The following is a 22,453-nucleotide window of genomic DNA, read 5'->3' as shown; positions in this document are numbered from 1 at the left end:
ATGTTATAGACCCTTCCTCAACTATGTCAGAGACAAACCTACATAATGTTATAGACCCTTCCTCAACTATGTCAGAGACAAACCTACATAATGTTATAGACTATTCCTCAAATTCTGTCACAGAAAAACGTTATTGACTGTTCTAGTCGACCTTTCCTCTCTATGCCCCTATAGTCGTGAAGAGTGACGACAGCCCGATGCAGGTGGAAACCATAGACGACCACACTGACAGACACACACACACACAAATAAACACACACACACACACACACCCTAACCTTCCTGTCTGTCCTCTGTAGTCGTAAAGAGTGACAGCCCGATGCAGGTGGAGACGATAGACGATCACAAGGTCACTCACCTGACCCTGAAGCAGTTGGACCCTCACAGCCGCTACCGCTTCTACCTGAGGGGGCGCACCTCGGCCGGGGACGGAGAGCCTATCACCAGGGAGGGAGCTACCACACTGGACGGAGGTAGTACTGCAGGAGGAGTATTTATATGAACAACCAGAGAGGGTTAACACTAATAGGTTGATTGATTGACAGCCCATCACCAGGCACCACACTGGACGGAGGCAGTACTGCAGGAGATTTATATGAACACACTGAGAGGGTTAACACTAATAGGTTGATTGATTGACAGCCCATCACCAGGCACCACACTGGACGGAGGCAGTACTGCAGGAGATTTATATGAACACACTGAGAGGGTTAACACTAACAGGTTGATTGATTGACAGCCCATCACCAGGCACCACACTGGACGGAGGCAGTACTGCAGGACGATTAGAAGTAGAACAACGGTTTTGTCTACACAATGTGGAAATGTGTCTCCCGGTTTCATACACATAAAACCCAACATTAAAACATAGTGTTTACTGGTGGATGTATCATGCTGTGGTGACATTAGCGCATAAGTAATATTACTGAGTGGTTTAACACTAAAAGGGTGAAAGAGATTCTAACTTGGTGATTCTCACGAAAATGGCACACAATTGAAATAAACATTTTCCACCATAATTCTTCTTGGATCACTAAGACTAGAATCTGTATTGATCTATTTCATAATTATTGTTATGTTTATTGATGAAATATTATGCATTCTACTACAATTTCCACAACTAGCAATGTCAAATTCTCATTACCGCAACAGTTTCTGAAGTCCCAAAAAGTTATTAACAAATCTAATATTTTTTTAACATTGCTTACAAAATGAAAAGGCCTGAGGTAAACATACAATGAAAACAAATATATTTCTTATTTAACTATAAACTTTTACTTTGTCATTTATCTCATTAATGCAACACACAACCTTTTCTGAATCTTGTTTTTTGTCAAAATGACTTATTATTTTTATGTACACATATTTGGATAAAGAACAAAAGGCACACCATCTGATTCGGCCAAAATGACTAAAGTAGACATTTATTTCTCCTATTATTTTCTAAATATTGGTGCTTATGACAATAATAAACAGGTTTTGGAGATGAGAATGTATGTTTTGGTAATGAGTGTTGCAAAGTTTGCCATTGAAGAACTGTACTGAGCTCTACTAGAGATTCATTAACCCAATACATCATCAAACTGTCATCTGTTAATCACAAAATTTGACTTGCATAATACTGAAATCACTGATCTTAATAAAATTGACTAAAATACCCCTCATCTTAATTATAAGTACTGTAATCAGGGGTGAAAGTGGAATTAATTTCTTTGCATATTTTTTTATACTACAAAAATGACAGGGTAGCCTACTCTGCTGACACTGACAAACAGATGTTGTCTGATCCATATAATCGTCCTACGAAAAGATGAGACACATAGAATATGACGTCCATCTAACCTGGAGGAGGAAATTATTGTCCAAAAACAAACAAACGTGGCATATTATAGGCGGTGTCAGAGGAAGGCCCCAAAAATAGTCAAAGACTCCAGTCACCAAAGTCATAGACTGTTCTCTCTGCTATCACATGGCAAGTGGTACCAGAGTGCCAAGTCTAGGTCCAAGAGGCTTCTTAACAGCTTCTACCCCCCAAGCCATAAGTCTGCTGAACAATTAATCAAATGGCTACCAGTACTATTTTCATTGGCCACCCCTTTGTTTTTACATTGCTGCTACTCTCTGTTTATTATCTATGCATAGTCACTTTACCCCTACCTACGTGTACAAATGACCTCGACTAACCTGTACCCCCACACATTGACTCAGTACCAGTATCCCCTGTATAGTGCCTCGTTATAGTCATTTTGCTGTGTTACTTAAAAAATGTTTTTTTAAATAACTTTATTTAGTAAATATTTTCTTAACTCTATTTTCTTTAAACTGCATTGTTGGTTAAGGGCTTGTAAAGTAAGCATTTCACAGTATTTTATTTTATTTTATTTGAAGACAGTTAATATGCACACTTACCGGGGATATGGCCGATGTAAGATAGGCTATTGTTCGCTCCTTTAAATTAAGAATGTTGATAACTAAAAGACAGATTGGAGTCTTTTCATTGTCAACTCTATACAGCAATAGCCATTTGCTTTCTAAACAGTTTTTCCATGATTGTATTTTTAAATATTGAGATGTGCCTGGCTGGGTCTTTCTGCTTTTCACTCACAGTCGCAACTTAACAATCATCTACACTGAACAAAAATATAAACACAACATGTGTGTTGGTCCAATATTCCATGAACTGAAAGAAAAAAATCCAAGAAAATGTTCCATCCTTGCAAAAAGTTTATTTCTCTAAAATTTTGTTCACAAATTTGTTTACATCCCTGTTAGTGAGAAATGTCTCCATGGCCAAAATAATCCATCCACCTGACAGGTGTGGCTTATCAAGAAGTTGATTGAACAGCATGATCATTACACAGGTACACCTTGTGCTGGGGACAATAAAAGGCCACTTTAAAATGTGCAGTTTTGTCACACAACACAATGCGAGGGTGAGGAGTATTTATGTCTGTAATGGGAAAAACCCATTCTGATTGGCTGGGCCTGGCTCCCCAGTGGCTGGGCCTGGCTGCGAAGTGGGTGGGCCTATGCCCTCCAAAGCCCACCCATGGCTGCACCCCTGCCCAGTCATGTTAAATCCATAGATTAGGGCCTAATTTATTTCAATTGACTGATTCCCTTATGAACTGTAACCCAGTAAAATCTTTTAAATTGTTGCATGTTGCGTTAATATTTTTGTTCAGTATATTTGGTATTTGCTACGCACGCTGCCCTTCTAGCTATAGGCAATGCGATTTAAAACAATCTAAGAAGCTCATGTTCCTCTGTGGCCAAATCATGCTTTCTGGTGTAGTAGCCTATTTTTAATTATTTTATTTTAGATTTCTGTATAGACAGGAATACGCTAATTAGGCTATATAATTTTGGCTATTTAATTCAATTACTTTAGGGAAAGCTTAGCTTTTCCTAGCATTATGGACACGCTGCCTATAGTATGCATCACGCTGCCTACAGTATGCCTTTTAATGTGATGATGTTATGATGTTTTCATCCGATTGTCAATAACTTAACAAAGGCTGTAGGCTACACGCGCACTTTCGTTCACGTGCACTGTGCACACGCAATTTGATGAATAGGAACAGACATAATTTATCCTACCAGTAGCGTAATGAAATGATGTGAATGTTGTGAGACCTACACTTGTAGCCTGTATTGATGGATCCACTGTTGTCCACGCGCACCTCGGTCTCCGCCACACATCTCCGCCTTGTCCGCGAGCGTCTCTACGGAAGGCCAAGAGTTTCAATCCATAAACCTCGGCCACTCATCCACGCCTTGACAAAGTGTAGGGTTCTTCTCAAACCACAACGCAATTTGAAGCGTATACCACAAAATATATCGCAAATTGTTCATGTTAATTAAATAATGGTGTATTAGCCTATATTTTTTGGGGCATGTTTTATTAATTGTGATCGGCTCACGTTTTACCGGTATGGCGTACCCCCACTATTTATTTTAACCTGACTGTAATTACGCGCATGTATTTTCAAACGTGGATTTAAGTATAAATAAGTCACTATAAAAATAAAAATAAATTTCTCCAAGGCCTTTACAGGCAATGTTGGTGTAATAATGACATGGATATGTGTGGTTCCAAGATATTTTAGATGCATTTCAAAATTAAATGGGATCCTAAGGATAAATTACATAACATGATATGCCTATAAAGTATTTAAATATGTGGGATATGGACCAAAACTGTCTTGGGATATCAGACGACAGTATAGGTAAGCGCTAAAACAGGTGCACCTGTCAAAATCTCCTCCTTTAAGTGGCAGGGTTGCTCTTTGCTGAAACACAAACTCCATATTGTGGCTTCAAGTAAATTAAATGTGTATTTCTTGACAACCCCTACTTAATCAAATAACTGATGTTTCACAAAAAAAAGCTATACAATAGGTGTAAGCAGTGGGCCTTGTGAATAATTAAAGTTACCAGCACATCCCCTGACTTTACATTATAATGAGCTTATTATCATTACTTAAATTAAGGTTCTCATGACTGAAACAGACCGAAAAATGATGCGGAAATTAGAAACATAAATATTATGTGGAAATTAGAAATGTGTGTTTTGGTAATCTTCAGGTAATAGGAGACAGCTATTATGAGTCAGCAAACAATTATGAGTCAGCAAACACATCACTAAAGCCCATTCATGCCTCCACGTTGGTAAGGTAATAATTATCTAAGTTTTTCTCAATTTGAGCTTTTAAGTCATTTCGGCAATAAGAAGGTCAAGTGTCGTAAAGGGGTTGTTTTGAGAATAAGATCCTCATTCTGAAGGCATATAGGTGAATAAATTAAATGCACTTGTGCTCATCTAAGGACTACTCCTCTAGATGATGTATCATGGGTGAATAAATGAAATGAACTTGTGCTCATCTAAGGACTACTCCTCTAGATGATGTATCATGGGTGAATAAATGAAATGAACTTGTGCTCATCTAAGGACTACTCCTCTAGATGATGTATCATGGGTGAATAAATGAAATGAACTTGTGCTCATCTAAGGACTACTCCTCTAGATGATGTATCATGGGTGAATAAATGAAATGAACTTGTGCTCATCTAAGGACTACTCCTCTAGATGATGTATCATGGGTGAATAAATTAAATGAACTTGTGCTCATCTAAGGACTACTCCTCTAGATGATGTATCATGGGTGAATAAATGAAATGAACTTGTGCTCATCTAAGGACTACTCCTCTAGATGATGTATCATGGGTGAATAAATGAAATGAACTTGTGCTCATCTAAGGACTACTCCTCTAGATGATGTATCGTGGGTGAATAAAACTTTGATTGGAATTTTTACAGCAACTTGAAAAAGTGTTATGTAATTGAGAAACAAACACACTGTGTTTTTAAGAAATATTATAGTTTAATGTAAACTTCAACTAGTATACAATTTGTATGATTTATGGACAAACAACAGCAACATATTTTGTGTTTTATTCAGTTAAGTTTGGTTTTTCTAAAGTAAAATTGTATAAAATTATCAGATAATTTAATCTGGATGCATTTCGGTAATGAGAATTTGGGGTGAAATCTGTACAAAATTATTGTAAAAATATCAAATGTATTTCAAATAAAACACTGCACCACAAACTAGGCATCTTAGTCTTTATAATAATAACTGATTGTTGCAGATGCATCATGGTTTCTAACTTTCTAATTTGCTACTGCCATGGTTACAACTGGTTCCATTAGAATCACCCGAACCCCTTCTCAACCCATTCCAGCTCCTCCGTCCAACATCAGCTTGTATGTAGGAGAGAAGTCTGTTAACCTGAGCTGGGTGCCAGGCCAGAGACAGAGGAGTGTGAGCTTCCAGGTCCAGTACCTCAACAAGCAAGGTACGTATGAGCTTTGTGTGTGCATGTGGCCGTGCAGGTACAATACCTCAACAAGAACATACACTACCAGCTGACCAACAGTATACCTGTGGAAACACCAAACACACTTGTAACTGACTGGAAACGTGAAATTTAAACAGAGTCGCTCTGGAGGAGACTGACATGTTTTTAAAATAAATCTGTAAATATAACTTCACTCCCCTGCCTGTAAGAACAAGAAGGAAAAATATATATTTAGTCTATTTCTATGTCTAAACAAATAAAGTGGTTATTTTGTCTTCAGACGGTGGGAAGTGGAAGCAGTCTGAGAAGCTGAACTCGTCTGCATCATTCTACCAGCTGAAAGGTCTGACCCCGGGGTCACAGTACCGCCTCAGATTCACCTTCAGCAACAACACCTTCTGGGAGACTGAGATCACCACAAAGGGAGCAGGTACCGGAGGCAGTAATATATATAAATATATATATATATATTATATATTCTGGGAGACTGAAACCGAGGGATTGGCAGGAATCACAGGCTGTACACACACACCTAGACGCAGACACACACACACACACACACACACACACACACACACACACACACACACACACACACACACACACACACACACACACACACACACAGTTACTTGTGGGGGGACACAAGTATACTTATGTAACGTTGTGGGGACGCACAATTCAGTCCCATTCAAAATCCTATTTTCCCTAACCTAAAAACTTACCTTAACCCTAAAACAGTCCCATTCAAAATCCTATTTTCCCTAACCTAAAAAACTTACCTTAACCCTAAAACTTCTGGTCCCCACAAGTATAGTTAAACACGTCCCCAGATGCGTCCGTCCCTGAGATCAGAGGGAGCAGGTACTGGAGCATAGCCGGTACACACACACACACCAGACAGGCAGGCAGACACACATGTGAATGCAAGAATACACACACACACACACACACACACACACACACACACACACACACACACACACACACACACACACACACACACACACACACACACACACACACACACACACACACATATACAGACACAAACAGCTTCTCCTTTGGGCCTCTCCTGCCTACATCTGACAGTGTACAGCAGCACTCTGCTATTGTTGGAAGTGCTTTGCTTTGAAATGTCCTACATGAAAGAGACTAGATGGCAAGACGTTCAGAGGCCAAATGAAGTGCTCCATTAGTAGTATTTGTTTGGAGAATTGGACTGTATTTCCTACATCCCTAGTGTAATGTATGTTAGGTTATGTCTGTGTCAGTATGTGTATCGACTGAGCCACAGTGCGTGTGCGCTCCATACCCACCCTCTCTTCTTAATCTCTTCTCTTCCTTTCATCCTTCCTTTCATCCCCCTACGTCTCTCTACGATCCCTTGCTACGACCCTCTCTCCCTTTCACTCGACCTCTGTCCATTCCCATCTGTCTTCCCTCCCTCCCTCCCTCCCTCCCTACCTATGTAGGGGTGATGGATGTGCAGACAGGCTTTGCTACTCAGGGCTGGTTTATTGGGCTTGTGAGCGCCATCGTGCTGTTGCTGCTGGTGCTGCTCATCCTCTGCTTTATCAAGAGAGGCAAAGGGGGAAAGTATTCAGGTAGGTGTAAATATAACACCACCAGATACCAGACAAACCACGTCAGGTCTAACACACCACATATACTGTAGAATGTAGTTTCTAACACACCACATATACTGTAGAATGTAGTTTCTAACACACCACATATACTGTAGAATGTAGTTTCTAACACACCACATATACTGTAGAATGTAGTTTCTAACAAACCACATATACTGTAGAATGTAGTTTCTAACACACCACATATACTGTAGAATGTAGTTTCTAACACACCACATATACTGTAGAATGTAGTTTCTAACAAACCACATATAAAATATGGTAAGTAAGTAGCCTGGCAGGAGCCTTGGCTGTTTCTATAGTTTGAGGCAGCTTGATGTACAAGTACACCTCCTGGACAGGATGCTAGTCAATCACAGGGCCTTAGCCCCAATCTATCTCCTTAATGCTGAGTGCCAAGCAAAGATTTACATTTACATTTACATTTAAGTCATTTAGCAGACGCTCTTATCCAGAGCGACTTACAAATTGGTGCATTCACCTTATGACATCCAGATGCATCAGGTCCCATTTTTACAGTCTTTGGTATGACTCGGCCGGGAATAAAACTTCCAATATCAGGGCGGACACTCCAACCACAAGTCCACCGAGTTGGGCCATACCAGATTGTTTCTGAGAAACCCTATATGTCAGGGAGTTTCTGACAAATCACATGATATGTAGCAGACCAGGCAGCTCTAAAAAAGCACAACACATTATCTATATTGTTGTGCTGCTAGTTCACTAACTGGCCAGCGTCTATGGCATTACCAAAACCTCAGTCAGCCACTAGCTTAGAAAGGACATTCTACTGATTAATGAACAGATACCGAAATTCAATTATCTCTCTTTCTCTCTCCCTGTCACTGTCTCTCTGTCTCTCTGTCTCTCTCTCTCTCCCTCCCTGTCGCGCTCTCTCTTTCTGTCTCTCTCTCTCTTTCTGTCTCTCTTTCTCTCTCCCTGTCACGCTCTCTCTCTCTCTGTCTCTCTGTCTCTCTCTGTCTCTCTCTCTCTCCCTCCCTGTCGCGCTCTCTCTTTCTGTCTCTCTCTCTGTCTCTCTCTCTCTCCCTCCCTGTCACTCTCTGTCTCTCTGTCTCTCTGTCTCTCTCTGTCTCTCTCTCTCTCCCTCCCTGTCGCGCTCTCTCTTTCTGTCTCTCTCTCTCTTTCTGTCTCTCTCTCTCCCTCCCTGTCGCGCTCTCTCTTTCTGTCTCTCTCTCTCTTTCTGTCTCTCTCTCTCCCTCCCTGTCGCGCTCTCTCTTTCTGTCTCTCTCTCTTTCTGTCTCTCTCCTCCCTCCCTGTCGCGCTCTCTCTTTCTGTCTCTCTCTCTCTTTCTGTCTCTCTCTCTCCCTCCCTGTCGCGCTTTCTCTTTCTGTCTCTCTCTCTCCCTCCCTGTCACGCTCTCTCTTTCTGTCTCTCTCTCTCTTTCTGTCTCTCTCTCCCTCCCTGTCGCGCTCTCTCTTCCTGTCTCTCTCTCCCTCCCTGTCGCGCTCTCTCTTTCTGTCTCTCTCTCTCTTTTTGTCTCTCTCTCCCTCCCTGTCGCGCTCTCTCTTTCTGTCTCTCTCTCTCCCTCCCTGTCGCGCTTTCTCTTTCTGTCTCTCTCTCTCTTTCTGTCTCTCTCTCTCCCTCCCTGTCGCGCTCTCTCTTTCTGTCTCTCTCTCTCCCTCCCTGTCACGCTCTCTCCCTCCCTGTCACGCTCTCTCTCTCTGTCTCTCTCTCTCTCCCTCCCTGTCGCGCTCTCTCTTTCTGTCTCTCTCTCTCTTTCTGTCTCTCTCTCCCTCCCTGTCGCGCTCTCTCTTTCTGTCTCTCTCTCTCTTTCTGTCTCTCTCTCTCTTTCTGTCTCTCTCTCCCTCCCTGTCGCGCTCTCTCTTTCTGTCTCTCTCTCTCTTTCTGTCTCTCTCTCTCTCTGTCTCTCTCTTTCTGTCTCTCTCTCTGTCTCTCTCTCTCTTTCTGTCTCTCTCTCTCCCTCCCTGTCGCGCTCTCTCTTTCTGTCTCTCTCTCTCCCTCCCTGTCACGCTCTCTCCCTCCCTGTCACGCTCTCTCTCTCTGTCTCTCTGTCTCTCTCTCTCTCCCTCCCTGTCGCGCTCTCTCTTTCTGTCTCTCTCTCTCTTTCTGTCTCTCTCTCCCTCCCTGTCGCGCTCTCTCTTTCTGTCTCTCTCTCTCTTTCTGTCTCTCTCTCTCTTTCTGTCTCTCTCTCCCTCCCTGTCGCGCTCTCTCTTTCTGTCTCTCTCTCTCTTTCTGTCTCTCTCTCTCTCTGTCTCTCTCTTTCTGTCTCTCTCTCTGTCTCGCTCTCTCTCTCTGTCTCTCTCTCTCTGTCTCTGTCTCTCTGTCTCTGTCTGTCTGTCTCTCTCTCTCTCTCTCTCTCTCTCTCTCAGTCAAAGATAAGGAGGAGGGTCAGGTAGACTCTGAGGCGCGCCCTATGAAGGATGAAACATTCGGAGAGTACAGGTTGGCCTGTCTAATCAGACGATATACTGATTATTAGGCATTGATCATGTATTAATATTCCTTCAAACCTGTAGATTATACAATTGTTGAATATTAGTTAAAAAGATAGTTTACCCAAGTTACAAAATGACATTGGTTTCCTTACCTTGTAAGCAGTCTTTGGACAAGGTAAGACAGCGATCCATGGTTTGGCTTTGTTTACCTGGCTGCTGTCATGAAATTGCAAAAAAATAAATAATAATAATAATAAAAACAAACAATGCAAGTCAATACCCCGCAAATTAGCATGTTTTCAATGTCAACATGATCGCGTTGATTCCCTGTTTGAAAAGATATGTGTGTTTTTATCCCAGCGTCCTGTGTTCATTACTGTTCCTCTCTCCCATAATGCTTTCCCCTGCTTTGCCAGATCTCTTGAGAGGTATGCTGTAAGGTGCTCTACTCTGCATGCTTTTCCTGCATGCCTTTCGTCCAAATAGTCTATGTTTTTTCTAGAGGCTCTCCCATGCATCCTCTTCTTTTCCCAGTATAGCTAGCCAATACCCTTCCTATGGCTATGTGATACAATACAATGACTGACATTGGTATGTGAACCGCACAGGAGGTTGGTGGCACCTTAATTGGGGAGGACGGGCTCGTGGTAATGGCTGGAGCGGAATCAGTAGAATGGTATCAAATACATCAAACACATGGTTTGATGCCATTCCATTCGCTCCATTATTATGAGCCGTCATCCCTCAGCAGCCTCCACTGGTGAACCACCCACACATAGTAACACTCTCCCACCTACCAACCTCCTTTCATCTCCCTCTTTCTTTCTATACCTCTCTATCCGTCTTTCTCTACCCCCCCCCCCTCTCTCCCCACAATTTCTCCCTCCATCCTGTAGTGACAACGAGGAGAAGCGGACAGCCAGCCAGCCGTCTCTGTGTGATGAGAGCAAACTGTGTATCAGTGACGACAACCTGGATGGCTATAACAACGGTAGCATTGCTGTCACCGAGGTGACCATGGAAGACTCCCTGGTCAGCCAGTACAGCCGACCCAGTGAAGCCACCCCGGACCCGGGCACACTGCAGGACAGCTCCCCCCTCAATCCCAACACCACCACCAATGGCCTGCCCAACTCGGCTGCCATTTTAGATTAGGCTAGTTAGTTAGAGGTGGCCGTTTTAGATAATCCCATTGCCTTAGTAACTGTTTATCTGTTAGACCAAAATATCTCTGTCAACTACAGTACAACATGTCAACAATATAAACATGCCCACTGCCCACACACTCCTAGCTATCTCTAACACATCTATCTATCTAGCTATCTACTTGACTGACTTTTCCATTGATAAGATCACTGACTATATGATCAATATACTACTGACCATTCAGAAGCATCTGTTATTCTACAATGTTATCTATCTAGCCATATACAGTATTATAGATATGTACAACATGTTCATTATGAGTTCCAGGGCCTACTGGCCCTCAACACAGAGCACCAGATTACATCCTTACTCTTAGTCCTTAGTCCTCTCTTATCTACTCTACTCCTCTTTTATCCACTCGGCTCCTCTCTTATCTACTCTATTCCTCTCTTATCTACTCTACTCCTCTCTAATCTACTATACTCCTCTCTAATCTACTCTACTCCTCTCTTATCTACTCTACTCCTCTCTAATCTACTCTACTCCTCTCTTATCTACTCTAGTCCTCTTTTATCTACTCTACTCCTCTTTTATCCACTCGGCTCCTCTCTTATCTACTCTATTCCTCTCTTATCTACTCTACTCCTCTCTAATCTACTCTACTCCTCTCTTATCTACTCTAGTCCTCTTTTATCTACTCTACTCCTCTTTTATCCACTCGGCTCCTCTCTTATCTACTCTATTCCTCTCTTATCTACTCTACTCCTCTCTAATCTACTCTACTCCTCTCTTATCTACTCTAGTCCTCTTTTATCTACTCTACTCCTCTTTTATCCACTCGGCTCCTCTCTTATCTACTCTATTCCTCTCTTATCTACTCTACTCCTCTCTAATCTACTCTACTCCTCTCTTATATACTCTACTCCACTCTTATCTACTCTACTATACTCCTCTCTACTCTTATCTACTCTACTCCTCTTCTCCTCTCTACTCTTATATACTCTTCTCTACTCCTCTCTACTCTTATCTACTCCTCTCTTATCTACTCTACTCCTCTCTAATCTACTCTACTCCTCTCTAATCTACTCTACTCCTCTCTAATCTATTCTACTCCTCTCTAATCTACTCTACTCCTCTCTAATCTACTCTACTCCTCTATTATCTACTCTACTCCTCTCTTATCTACTTCTCTCTTATCTACTCTACTTTACTCATCTTCTCCTCTCTACTCTACTCCTCTACTCTACTCCTCTCTACTCTAATCTACTCCTCTCTACTCTAATCTACTCAAATTCTCTACTCTAATCTACTCCTCTCTACTCTACTCCTCTTCTCTACTCCAATCTACTCCTCTCTTCTAATCTACTCCTCTCTACTCTTCTCTATTCTAATCTACTCTTCTCTATTCTAATCTACTCCTCTCTTCTCTACTCCTCTCTACTCCTCTCTTCTCTACTCCTCTCTACTCTACTGTACTCTACTCCTCTCTACTCTACTGTACTCTACTCTCGCCTTTTCACCACAAGAGTGACTTCATTATTGGTATGATATTGTAATTTATATGTAGACCTCTAGCTTTCTGTATCTATTCTGTCTGTCTCTTTCTACGGTGTATTAAACTGTCAGCTGATAAATGTCATCTTTCCCATACCTCTTCATGTCATAGTATAGCATAACATAACACTATTACACGCTATAATGTGTGGTAGGGCGCAGTAGTTCTGTATATTTACAGTTAGCTGCTAGTAAAATACACACATTCTCTCTATCTTTCTTTCATTCAAGCCATGAACAATGCACGCTGGCAATCCAAAACAGGCTTTTACCTGATCAGCAGATTGGGCTGAAAGGCATATGCGTAGATTGGTTGCTTTATGCATCTAATGTGTAGAATGTGTTCTTTGTAGGGCTGAGTAGGAATAATATTTACATGCCAAAAACTCTTTGTTTTGAATTAGACAATGGTAAGAATGATGACAAGAAGCAGACAGAAACAAGCATTTAGAGAAGGAGAACAGAGGTATCTCTCTAGAGAGGAACGAGACTTAGAAAGATCACGTTTTTTTTTAAATGTCGCTCTGAATGTAAATACAACCCAAAATATTGTTATTTATCGATGAGTTTGTTGGATAAAAATGTGTGTTTTAAGTTTACTTTAAAGTTGACTTAAAAATACATTTAATTAGTGTTTTATAACAACGAACCTATGAATGAATACTTGTTTTGAAGGTGATGATGGTGATTTGGCTGTTAAAACAAATATTCAATAGTACAGAAAAAAAGGCAAAAAATGTATCTTCACACCATTTCATGTTACAAACGCTCTAAATGAAAACTAAAAATATACACTTTACATCACTACTAGTAGAAGTGCGCATGTGAGATTTGGTTCTGGTTGTCGAGATTAATCAGTAGCTAATGTCATTTTAAAATATACAGTAGAATCAAAACCCACCTATTGAAAGCAGAGGTTAAAAAGTAGGATAATGTTCCTCATGTACATCAATGTTTTGTTTCCTGACTTTAAAGTGTCCCTTTGCAGTCCAGTGAGTATCTGTTGAGAGTCTATGTACTGTGTCTGAAAATGCAATTTATTCCCTATGTAGTGCACTAATTATGGGACTAGGTTGCCATTTCATACACTTTTTGTGCTGAGGCAGTGTGATGATGAGGCAAGGAGGGATGCAGTGAGCTAGCTTGTGATGAAGCACCACAGGGAGCATATGCAATGTGCTGGCTCTGCTCTCACTGCTCACCCAGTCAATCTAGCCTACAGCCTATTCTGAGACAGACCCAGGTTCAAATAAGATCATTTTTATTTCAAAGAAGAGTTTGATTGGGCCTGCCTGGATCGCCGGAGACCAAGGTTTGCACTTTTGGGACTCCTCTATTTGTTCCATTGTGCCAGGCAATCTCAATCAAGCACAGCTTGAAGTATTTGAGAAAGGGTGAATACTATTTGAACCCAGGTCTGACTGCAAGCCAAACCGTTACTGTTCAGTGCATCCCCAGGGAGATGGGACAGAGAAAGTGGGATTGTCTCTGGCTTGGCAGAAAGACAGTGGGTCTGAACGAGAGGTTTGAGTGAGCCCAGCTCCCTGTAGTTTGCTGTTACAGACACACTCAGGACAAAAACATTTCTTTTCAGAAATCTATTTTCATATGGGAATGAGAAAATGAAGTAATATGCCAGTTATTCTATCACGACTATGGATTGCGTCACAAATGGCTCCCTATATAGTGCACTACTTATGACCAGAGCCCTTTGTGTTCAGATAAATAACCATATGCCCTGGTCAAAAGTGCACTATATGGGGAGGGTGCCAATAAGAGCTGCTAACCATCTGTGTTTATCATGGTGTGATTTCAGGACAAATGTTTGCTTTGAATGAGTGAACTACTGAACACACAGATACTCACTCTACTGCCTGCCAGCCTGCCTGCCTATATATCTATCTGGCTCTGCTTCTTACGTGGTCAGTGAGGAGATCGTCTAAGCCAGACTTAGCGCTAAGCGTTTGTTTTTTCCCCTCTGTTACTTTCCTTTCCTGTTTTTTATACTTACAACATAAAAGCAAATAAAAAAAGTGAATAAGAATTGCATATAGAGGAGAATGACAGCAACGGCTTATTTTAGGACATGACATTCATGGTTTTATATTTGTGATGGAGGGACACTGTGCACACTATGTATTTCACTGCCTGAGGGGAGTCAGAGTGCCTCTGTGTGCTTTGTGTGGGGTGCAACACTAGTCAAATGGATTTGGGGGACTGGAAGGTACAGTAGTGAATTCACACCCTGGTCCCAGATCTGTTTGGGTTGTATCGCAAACTCCTATGGTTGTTATCATGCTAAAGTCGTAGGAGTTGGCAAGACAGTACAAACCGATCTGGGACTGGGCTAGTGTGCTCGTGCCATTGGTTGAGACTGAAGTGAAGTGGGTTGGGATCACTGTATGGAGGGGGTCTTGCACTGTATGTTGTGGGCCCAATGACAATGTAACTATCTGCATTATGAATCAGCTACGTGTAACTAAATATGTGATTGATTAAATAAAAAGAACTTGGAACAATCTGAACCAAAAGAGGCATCATCGGGTTGTCATCATTTCAATTACTCTTAGCATTCATGTCTAAAGATGGTAACATGCATGTTTATCTTCAAAAGATAAGCCAAATTAGATACTGACCACGATACATGAAACATAAAAGAACAGCTAGATAGTCACTTTATACATCAAATACAGCTCCTGAGAGAATAAGTTGCAGAACACTTCAACATTTGACCTAGTGACTAAATCTTAGGGATAAAAGACATGAAAGCATGTAACGTGTGCCTATAAACTTGATTTTATTGTTGTGTTGTGCCTATCATCTGAATCTGAGATCCCGTATTGTGCGGTGAGTCTGTGCTGGTGATCCCCCAGCGTGAGCTGCTGCTGAACCGGGTGGTTCTGGGCTGTGGGTCGGCTGGTGTACAGCTGCTTGGCCAGGTACCGCTGACTGGTGGAGACAAGATGGAAAGAAATACACCGTCACAGACTGTTTTTACAATAAAACAGTCCCTCTTTTTATGTGAAAACTGGGACTTTCAATTGTTTCACCATGTACACTATCTCTTTATACACTGCTAAAAAAAATAAAGGGAACACTAAAATAACACATCCTAGATCTGAATGAATGAAATAGTCTTATTAAATACGTTTTTCTTGACATAGTTGAATGTGCGGACAACAAAATCACACACAAATGATCAATGGAAATCAAATTTATCAACCCATGGAGGTCTGGATTTGGAGTCACACTCAAATTAAAGTGGAAAACCACACTACAGGCTGATCCAACTTTGATGTAATGTCCTTAAAACAAGTCAAAATGAGGCTCAGTAGTGTGTGTGGCCTCCACGTGCCTGCATGACCTCCCTACAACGCCTGGGCATGCTCCTGATGAGGTGGCGGATGGTCTCCTGAGGGATCTCCTCCCAGACCTGGACAAAAGCATCCGCCATCTCCTGGACAGTCTGTGGTGCAACGTGGCGTTGGTGGATGGAGCGAGACATGATGTCCCAGATGTGCTCAATTGGATTCAGGTCTGGGGAACGGGCGGACCAGTCCATAGCATCAATGCCTTCCTCTTACAGGAACTGCTGACACACTCCAGCCACATGAGGTCTAGCATTGTCTTGCATTAGGAGGAACCCAGGGCCAACCGCACCAGCATATGGTCTCACAAGGGGTCTGAGGATCTCATCTTGGTACCTAATGACAGTCAGGCTACCTCTGGCGAGCACATGGAGGGCTGTGCGGCCCCCAAAAGAAATGCCACCCCACACCATGACTGACCCACCGCCAAACCGGTCATGCTGGAGGATGTTGCAGGCAGCAGAACATTCTCCACGGCGTCTCCAGACTCTGTCACGTCTGTCACATGTGCTCAGTGTGAACCTGCTTTCATCTGTGAAGAGCACAGGGCGCCAGTGGCGAATTTGCCAATCTTGGTGTTCTCTGGCAAATGCCAAACGTCCTGCATGGTGTTGGGCTGTAAGCACAACCCCCACCTGTGGACGTCGGGCCCTCATACCACCCTCATGGAGTCTGTTTCTGACCATTTGAGCAGACACATGCACATTTGTGGCCTGCTGGAGGTCATTTTGCAGGGCTCTGGCAGTGCTCCTCCTGCTCCTCCTTGCACAAAGGTGGAGGTAGCGGTCCTGCTGCTGGGTTGTTGCCCTCTTACGGCCTCCTCTACGTCTCCTGGTGTACTGACCTGTCTCCTGGTAGCGCCTCCATGCTCTGGACACTACGCTGACAGACACAGCAAACCTTCTTGCCACAGCTCGCATTGATGTGCCATCCTGGTTGAGCTGCACTACCTGAGCCACTTGTGTGGGTTGTATACTCCGTCTCATGCTACTACTAGAGTGAAAGCACCGCCAGCATTCAAAAGTGACCAAAACATCAGCCAGGAAGCATAGGAACTGAGAAGTGGTCTGTGGTCACCACCTGCAGAACCACTCCTTTATTGGGGGTGTCTTGCTAATTGCCTATAATTTCCACCTGTTGTCTATTCCATTTGCACAACAGCATGTGAAATGTATTGTCAATCAGTGTTGCTTCCTAAGTGGACAGTTTGATTTCACAGAGGTGTGATTGACTTGGAGTTACATTGTGTTGTTTAAGTGTTCCCTTAATTTTTTTGAGCAGTGTACTTTGACAGTAACGTGTTTGTGTGTCTCTGTTGTGAATGGTTATGTGGCAAGATATCTCTCACCAAGTATCTGTAAAGAAAAATGTAATGAGTGAAGTGTCTCAGTGTGGTTGTGTTCTATGATTATTATTTGTGCTGCTCTCTGGCCAGCCGTTTGTCATATCGGTCCATCTCAATCCTCTTCTACTTCTGTAGCGCCATTGCTTTCCTCTCCTCCTCTTCATCCTCTCTGTTCTGCTCCGTGCGCTGGAAGTCCCAGGCAGCGGCTCTCTGCTTTTCAATCTCCCTTAGTCTCTAATATGTAATCTGGGAAAAAGGAGAAATATAAGAAAGGATGAAGATCCAAGGAGTGGTTCATGATGCGATTGCTTCTGTAGATGAATCAACAATGATGGTTGTTTTCTCTCTATGGTTGTGAGATAGACATCTTATTTCAATGATCACAACTGATTTTACTATATACAGTCGTGGCCAAAAGTTTTGAGAATGACACAAATATAAATTTTCTGCTGCCTCAGTTTGTATGATGGCAATTTGCATATACTCCAGAATGTTATGAAGAATGATCAGATGAATTGCAATTAATTGCAAAGTCCCTCTTTGCCATGTCAATGAACTGAATCCCCCAAAAACGTTTTCCACTGTATTTCAGTCCTGCCACAAAAGGACCAGCTGACATGTCAATGATTCTCTCGTTAACACAGGTGTGAGTGTTGACGAGGACATTTAAGTCATTACATTTAAGTCATTTAGCAGACGCTCTTATCCAGAGCGACTTACAAATTGGTGCTTTCACCTTATGACATCCAGTGGAACAGCCACTTTACAATAGTGCATCTAGGTCTTTTAAGGGGGGGGGGGAGGGGGAGAAGGATTACTTTATCCTATCCTAGGTATTCCTTAAAGAGGTGGGGTTTCAGGTGTCTCCGGAAGGTGGGACAAGGCTGGAGATCACTCTGTCATGCCGATTGAGTTCGAATAACATACTGGAAGCGTCAAAAGGAGGGTGGTGCTTGGAATCATTGTTCTTCCTCTGTCAACCATGGTTACCTGCAAGAAAACACGTGCCGTCATCATTGCTTTGCACAAAAGGGGCTTCACAGGCAAGGATATTGCTGGCAGTAAGATTGCACCTAAATCAACCATTTATCGTATCATCAAGAACTTCAAGGAGGGCGGTTCAATTGTTGTGAAGAAGGCTTCATGGCGCCCAAGAAAGTCCAGCAAGCGCCAGGACCATTTCCTAAAGTTGATTCAGCTGCTGGATCGGGGCACCACCAGTACAGAGCTTGCTCAGGAATGGCAGCAGGCAGGTGTGAGTGCATCTACACGCACAGTGAGGTGAAGACTTTTGGAGGATGGCCTGGTGTCAAGAAGGGCAGCAAAGAAGCCACTTCTCTCCAGGAAAAATTGATATTCTGCAAAAGGTACAGGGATTGGACGGCTGAGGACTGGGGTAAAGTCATTTTCTCGGATGAATCCCCTTTCCGATTGTTTGGGGCATCCGGAAAAAAGCTTGTCCGGAGAAGACAAGGTGAGCGCTACCATCAGTCCTGTGTCATGCCAACAGGAAAGCATCCTGAGACCATTCATTTGTGGGGTTGCTTCTCAGCCAAGGGAGTGGGCTCACTCACAATTTTGCCTAAGAACACAGCCATGAATAAAGAATGGTACCAACACATCCTCCGAGAGCAACTTCTCCCAACCATCCGGCAACAGTTTGGTGACGAACAATGCCTTTTCCAGCATGATGGAGCACCTTGCCATAAGGTAAAAGTGACAAGTGGCTCGAGGAACAAAACATCGATATTTTGGGTCCATGGCCAGGAAACTCCCCAGACCTTAATCCCATTGAGAACTTGTGGTCAGTCCTCAAGACGAGGGTGGACAAACAAAACCCCACAAATTCTGACAAACTCCAAGCATTGGTTATACAAGAATTGGCTGCCATCAGTCAGGATGTGGCACAGAAGTGAATTGACAGCATGCCAGGGCAGATTGCAGAGGTCTTGAAAAAGAAGGGTCAGCAATGCAAATATTGACTCTTTGCATCAACTTCATGTAATTGTCAATAAAAGCCTTTGACACTTGTGAAATGCCTGTAATTATACTTCAGTATTCCATGGTAACATCTGACAAAAATATCTAAAGACACTGAAGCAGCAAACTTTGTGGAAATTAATATTTGTGTCATTCTCAAAACTTTTGGCCACGACTGTACAGTTGAAGTCGGAAGTTTACATACACCTTAGCCAAATACATTTAAACACAGTTTTTCACAATTCCTGACATTTAATCCTAGTAAAAATTTCCTGTTTTAGGTCAGTTAGGATCACCACTTTATTTTAAGAATGTGAAATAATAGTAGAGAGATTTATTCATTTCAGCTTTTATTTCTTTCATCACATTCCCAGTGGGTCAGAAGTTTACATACACTCAATTAGTATTTGGTAGCATTGCCTTTAAATTGTTTAACTTGGGTCAAACGTTTCGGGTAGGCTTCCACAAGCTTCTCACAATAAGTTGGGTGAATTTTGGCCCATTCCTCCTGACAGAGCTGGTGTAACTGAGTCAGGTTAGTAGGCCTCCTTGCTCACACACACTATTTCAGTTCTGCCCACAAATTTTCTATGGGATTGAGGTCAGGGCTTTGTGATGGCCACTCCAATACCTTGACTTTGTTGTCCTTAACCCATTTTGCCACAACTTTGGAAGTATGCTTGGGGTCATTGTCCATTTGGAAGACCCATATGCAACCAAGCTTTAACTTCCTGACTGATGTCTTGAGATGTTGCTTCAATATATCCACATAATGGTCCATCCTCATGAAGCCATCTATTTTTTTAAGTGCACCAGTCCCTCCTGCAGCAAAGCACCCCCACAACATGATGTTGCCACCCCTGTGCTTCACGGTTGGGATGGTGTTCTTCGTCTTGCAAGCATTTCTCCTCCAAACATAACAATGGTCATTATGGCCAAACAGTTGTTTCATCAGACAAGAAGACATTTCTCCAAAAAGTACCATCTTTGTCCCCATGTGCAGTTGAAAACCAAAGTCTGGCTTTTTTTATGGTGGTTTTGGAGCAACCTTTCAGGTTATGTCGATATAGGACTTGTTTTACTGTGGATATAGATACTTTTGTACCTCTTTCCTCTAGCATATTCACAAGGTAATTTGCTATTGTTCTGGGATTGATTTGCACTTTTCACACCAAAGTACATTCAACTCTAGGAGACAGAATGCGTCTCCTTCCTAAGTGGTATGATGGCTGCGTGGTCCCATGGTTTTTTATACTTGCACACTATTGTTTGTGCAGATGAACGTGGTACCTTCAGGCTTTGTACCTTCAGGCTTTTGGATATTGCTCCCAAGGATGAACCAGACTTGTGGAGATCTACAATATTTTTTCTGAGGTTTTGGCTGATTTATCTTGATTTTCCCCATGAGGCACTGAGTTTGAAGGTAGGCCTTGAAATACATCCGCAGGTACACCTCCAATTGACTCTAATGATGTCAATTAGCCTATCAGAAGCTTCTAAAGCCATGACATAATTTTTGCGAATTTTCCAAGCTGTTTAAAGGCACAGTCAACTTAGTGTATGTAAACTTCTGACCCACTGGAATTGTGATACAGTGAATTATAAGTGAAATAATCAATAATAAACCATAAACAATTGTTGGAAAAATTACTTGTGTCATGCACAAAGTAGATGCCCTAACCGACTTGCCAAAACTATAGTTTGTTAATTAACAAGAAATTTGTGGAGTGGTTGAAAAACGAGTTTAATGACTCCAATCGAAGTGTATGTAAACTTCCGACATCAACTGTAGATATATATATATATATATATATATATGCACACACATACATATATATATATATCCTTGAATGAGTAGGTGTGAGTACTTTCTCCTACTGAATGAGTACCTACTGATTCAAGGGTTTTTCTTTATTTGTACTATTTTCTACATAATAGTGAAGACATCAAAACGATTAAATAACACATATGGAATCATGTAACCAAAGAAGTGCTAAACAAATCAAAATATATTTTATATTTGAGATTCTTCAAAGTAGCCACCAATTTCCTTGATGACAGCTTTGCACAGTCTTGGAATTTTCTCAACCAGCCAGGTTAACATCTTCTCTTCTCCCTTACTCTTCGGGGTAATGTGTAGTCTGACTTTAGATTTGTCATTACGAACCATTTTTACCTCGAGGAAGGGTCAGCCATAGACTCAATTAGCCTCGTAGCCAGACAGACCCGCTCTGATATTTTACTTCAGTGAAACAGAATGTCAGCTCACAAGATTAGGCTGGTTGAACCTCCTAAGTCAAGAGACTACCTGCTAAAATGGCTCTGGAGATATCTGTCTGAATCACAATGTCTGTGTCTGTAGTGCAGCGAAGCTACTATGCATAATGGGTCATTAACAGAAACCACATAATTGACATGAAAAAACAGCGTGAACATAAGCATTTATAATGATGCTTCCCACTGGGATGAATCTATTCATACCAAGTCAGTCAGGCAAACGAGACGAGGGGAAAAGCTTTGATAAAAGGACACTCACTCTGCCCACGCATAATGTGTGTGTGTGTGTTGTCGCGTCTAATGTGCTCTTTATCTTTCCTGAGTGAGTGTGTACGCATCATTTAATTTCTTCAATTAGTTTTGTAATTTACATTTTTTTTTTTTAAACCTGTGAGTACTCACAATGTCACGGCTCACAGTCTCACCAGACTGGCTTCCTGATCTGCATCCTTGGCTGGTGTGTGTGTGTTAGAGTGTATGTGTGTGTTTTTGTGGTGTGTGTTTGCGCGTGTGTAAGTAGAAAAAACATGTTGACTCCCCCTACTTGTAGAGAAACACCAACGCCATCCTCCTCTCTTTCATGTTGCCAAAACTGTCTTTCACTCTGTGATACAGTACACGCTTTTAATTTTGTTGTCCTAGGCTACCTGGCTAAAATGCTTACTCACTAGCCTAATTTCCTTTCATGGGCAACGATTAGCCAGCTAGTTAACATTAGTCTACTACATCTAGCTACATGTTGAACTTCCAGCCTCTCAGGCCAGGTGCACAATGTACCAATATGGTTGGATCAGAATCACTGTTATAATCATTGGCCAGTACGGAGAATTAAGTAAAACCACATCTCCATACAAT

At 42.1% G+C, this 22,453-nt stretch overlaps 1 protein-coding gene across 1 annotated transcript in view; it reads left to right on the top strand.

Annotated features, from left to right (window-relative positions):
* LOC115132651 (neural cell adhesion molecule L1-like) overlaps nt 1-15,165 on the top strand; it is a 99,520-nt gene extending 84,355 nt beyond the window's left edge. The window contains exons 23-28 of the mRNA XM_065020872.1: nt 300-473; nt 5,746-5,859; nt 6,143-6,292; nt 7,338-7,469; nt 9,863-9,935; nt 10,825-15,165. Of these exons, the coding sequence (XP_064876944.1) occupies nt 300-473; nt 5,746-5,859; nt 6,143-6,292; nt 7,338-7,469; nt 9,863-9,935; nt 10,825-11,083 (902 nt within the window). The 3' untranslated portion in view covers nt 11,084-15,165. The remainder of the gene's footprint in view (nt 1-299; nt 474-5,745; nt 5,860-6,142; nt 6,293-7,337; nt 7,470-9,862; nt 9,936-10,824) is intronic.
* The last annotated feature ends 7,288 nt before the right edge of the window (nt 15,166-22,453 follow it).

Source organism: Oncorhynchus nerka, linkage group LG7, assembly GCF_034236695.1.
Source record: "Oncorhynchus nerka isolate Pitt River linkage group LG7, Oner_Uvic_2.0, whole genome shotgun sequence".
Lineage (NCBI taxonomy): Eukaryota > Metazoa > Chordata > Actinopteri > Salmoniformes > Salmonidae > Oncorhynchus > Oncorhynchus nerka.
The sequence above is the reverse complement of the archived record's forward strand: the minus strand, read 5'-3'. Positions and strand labels throughout refer to the sequence as shown.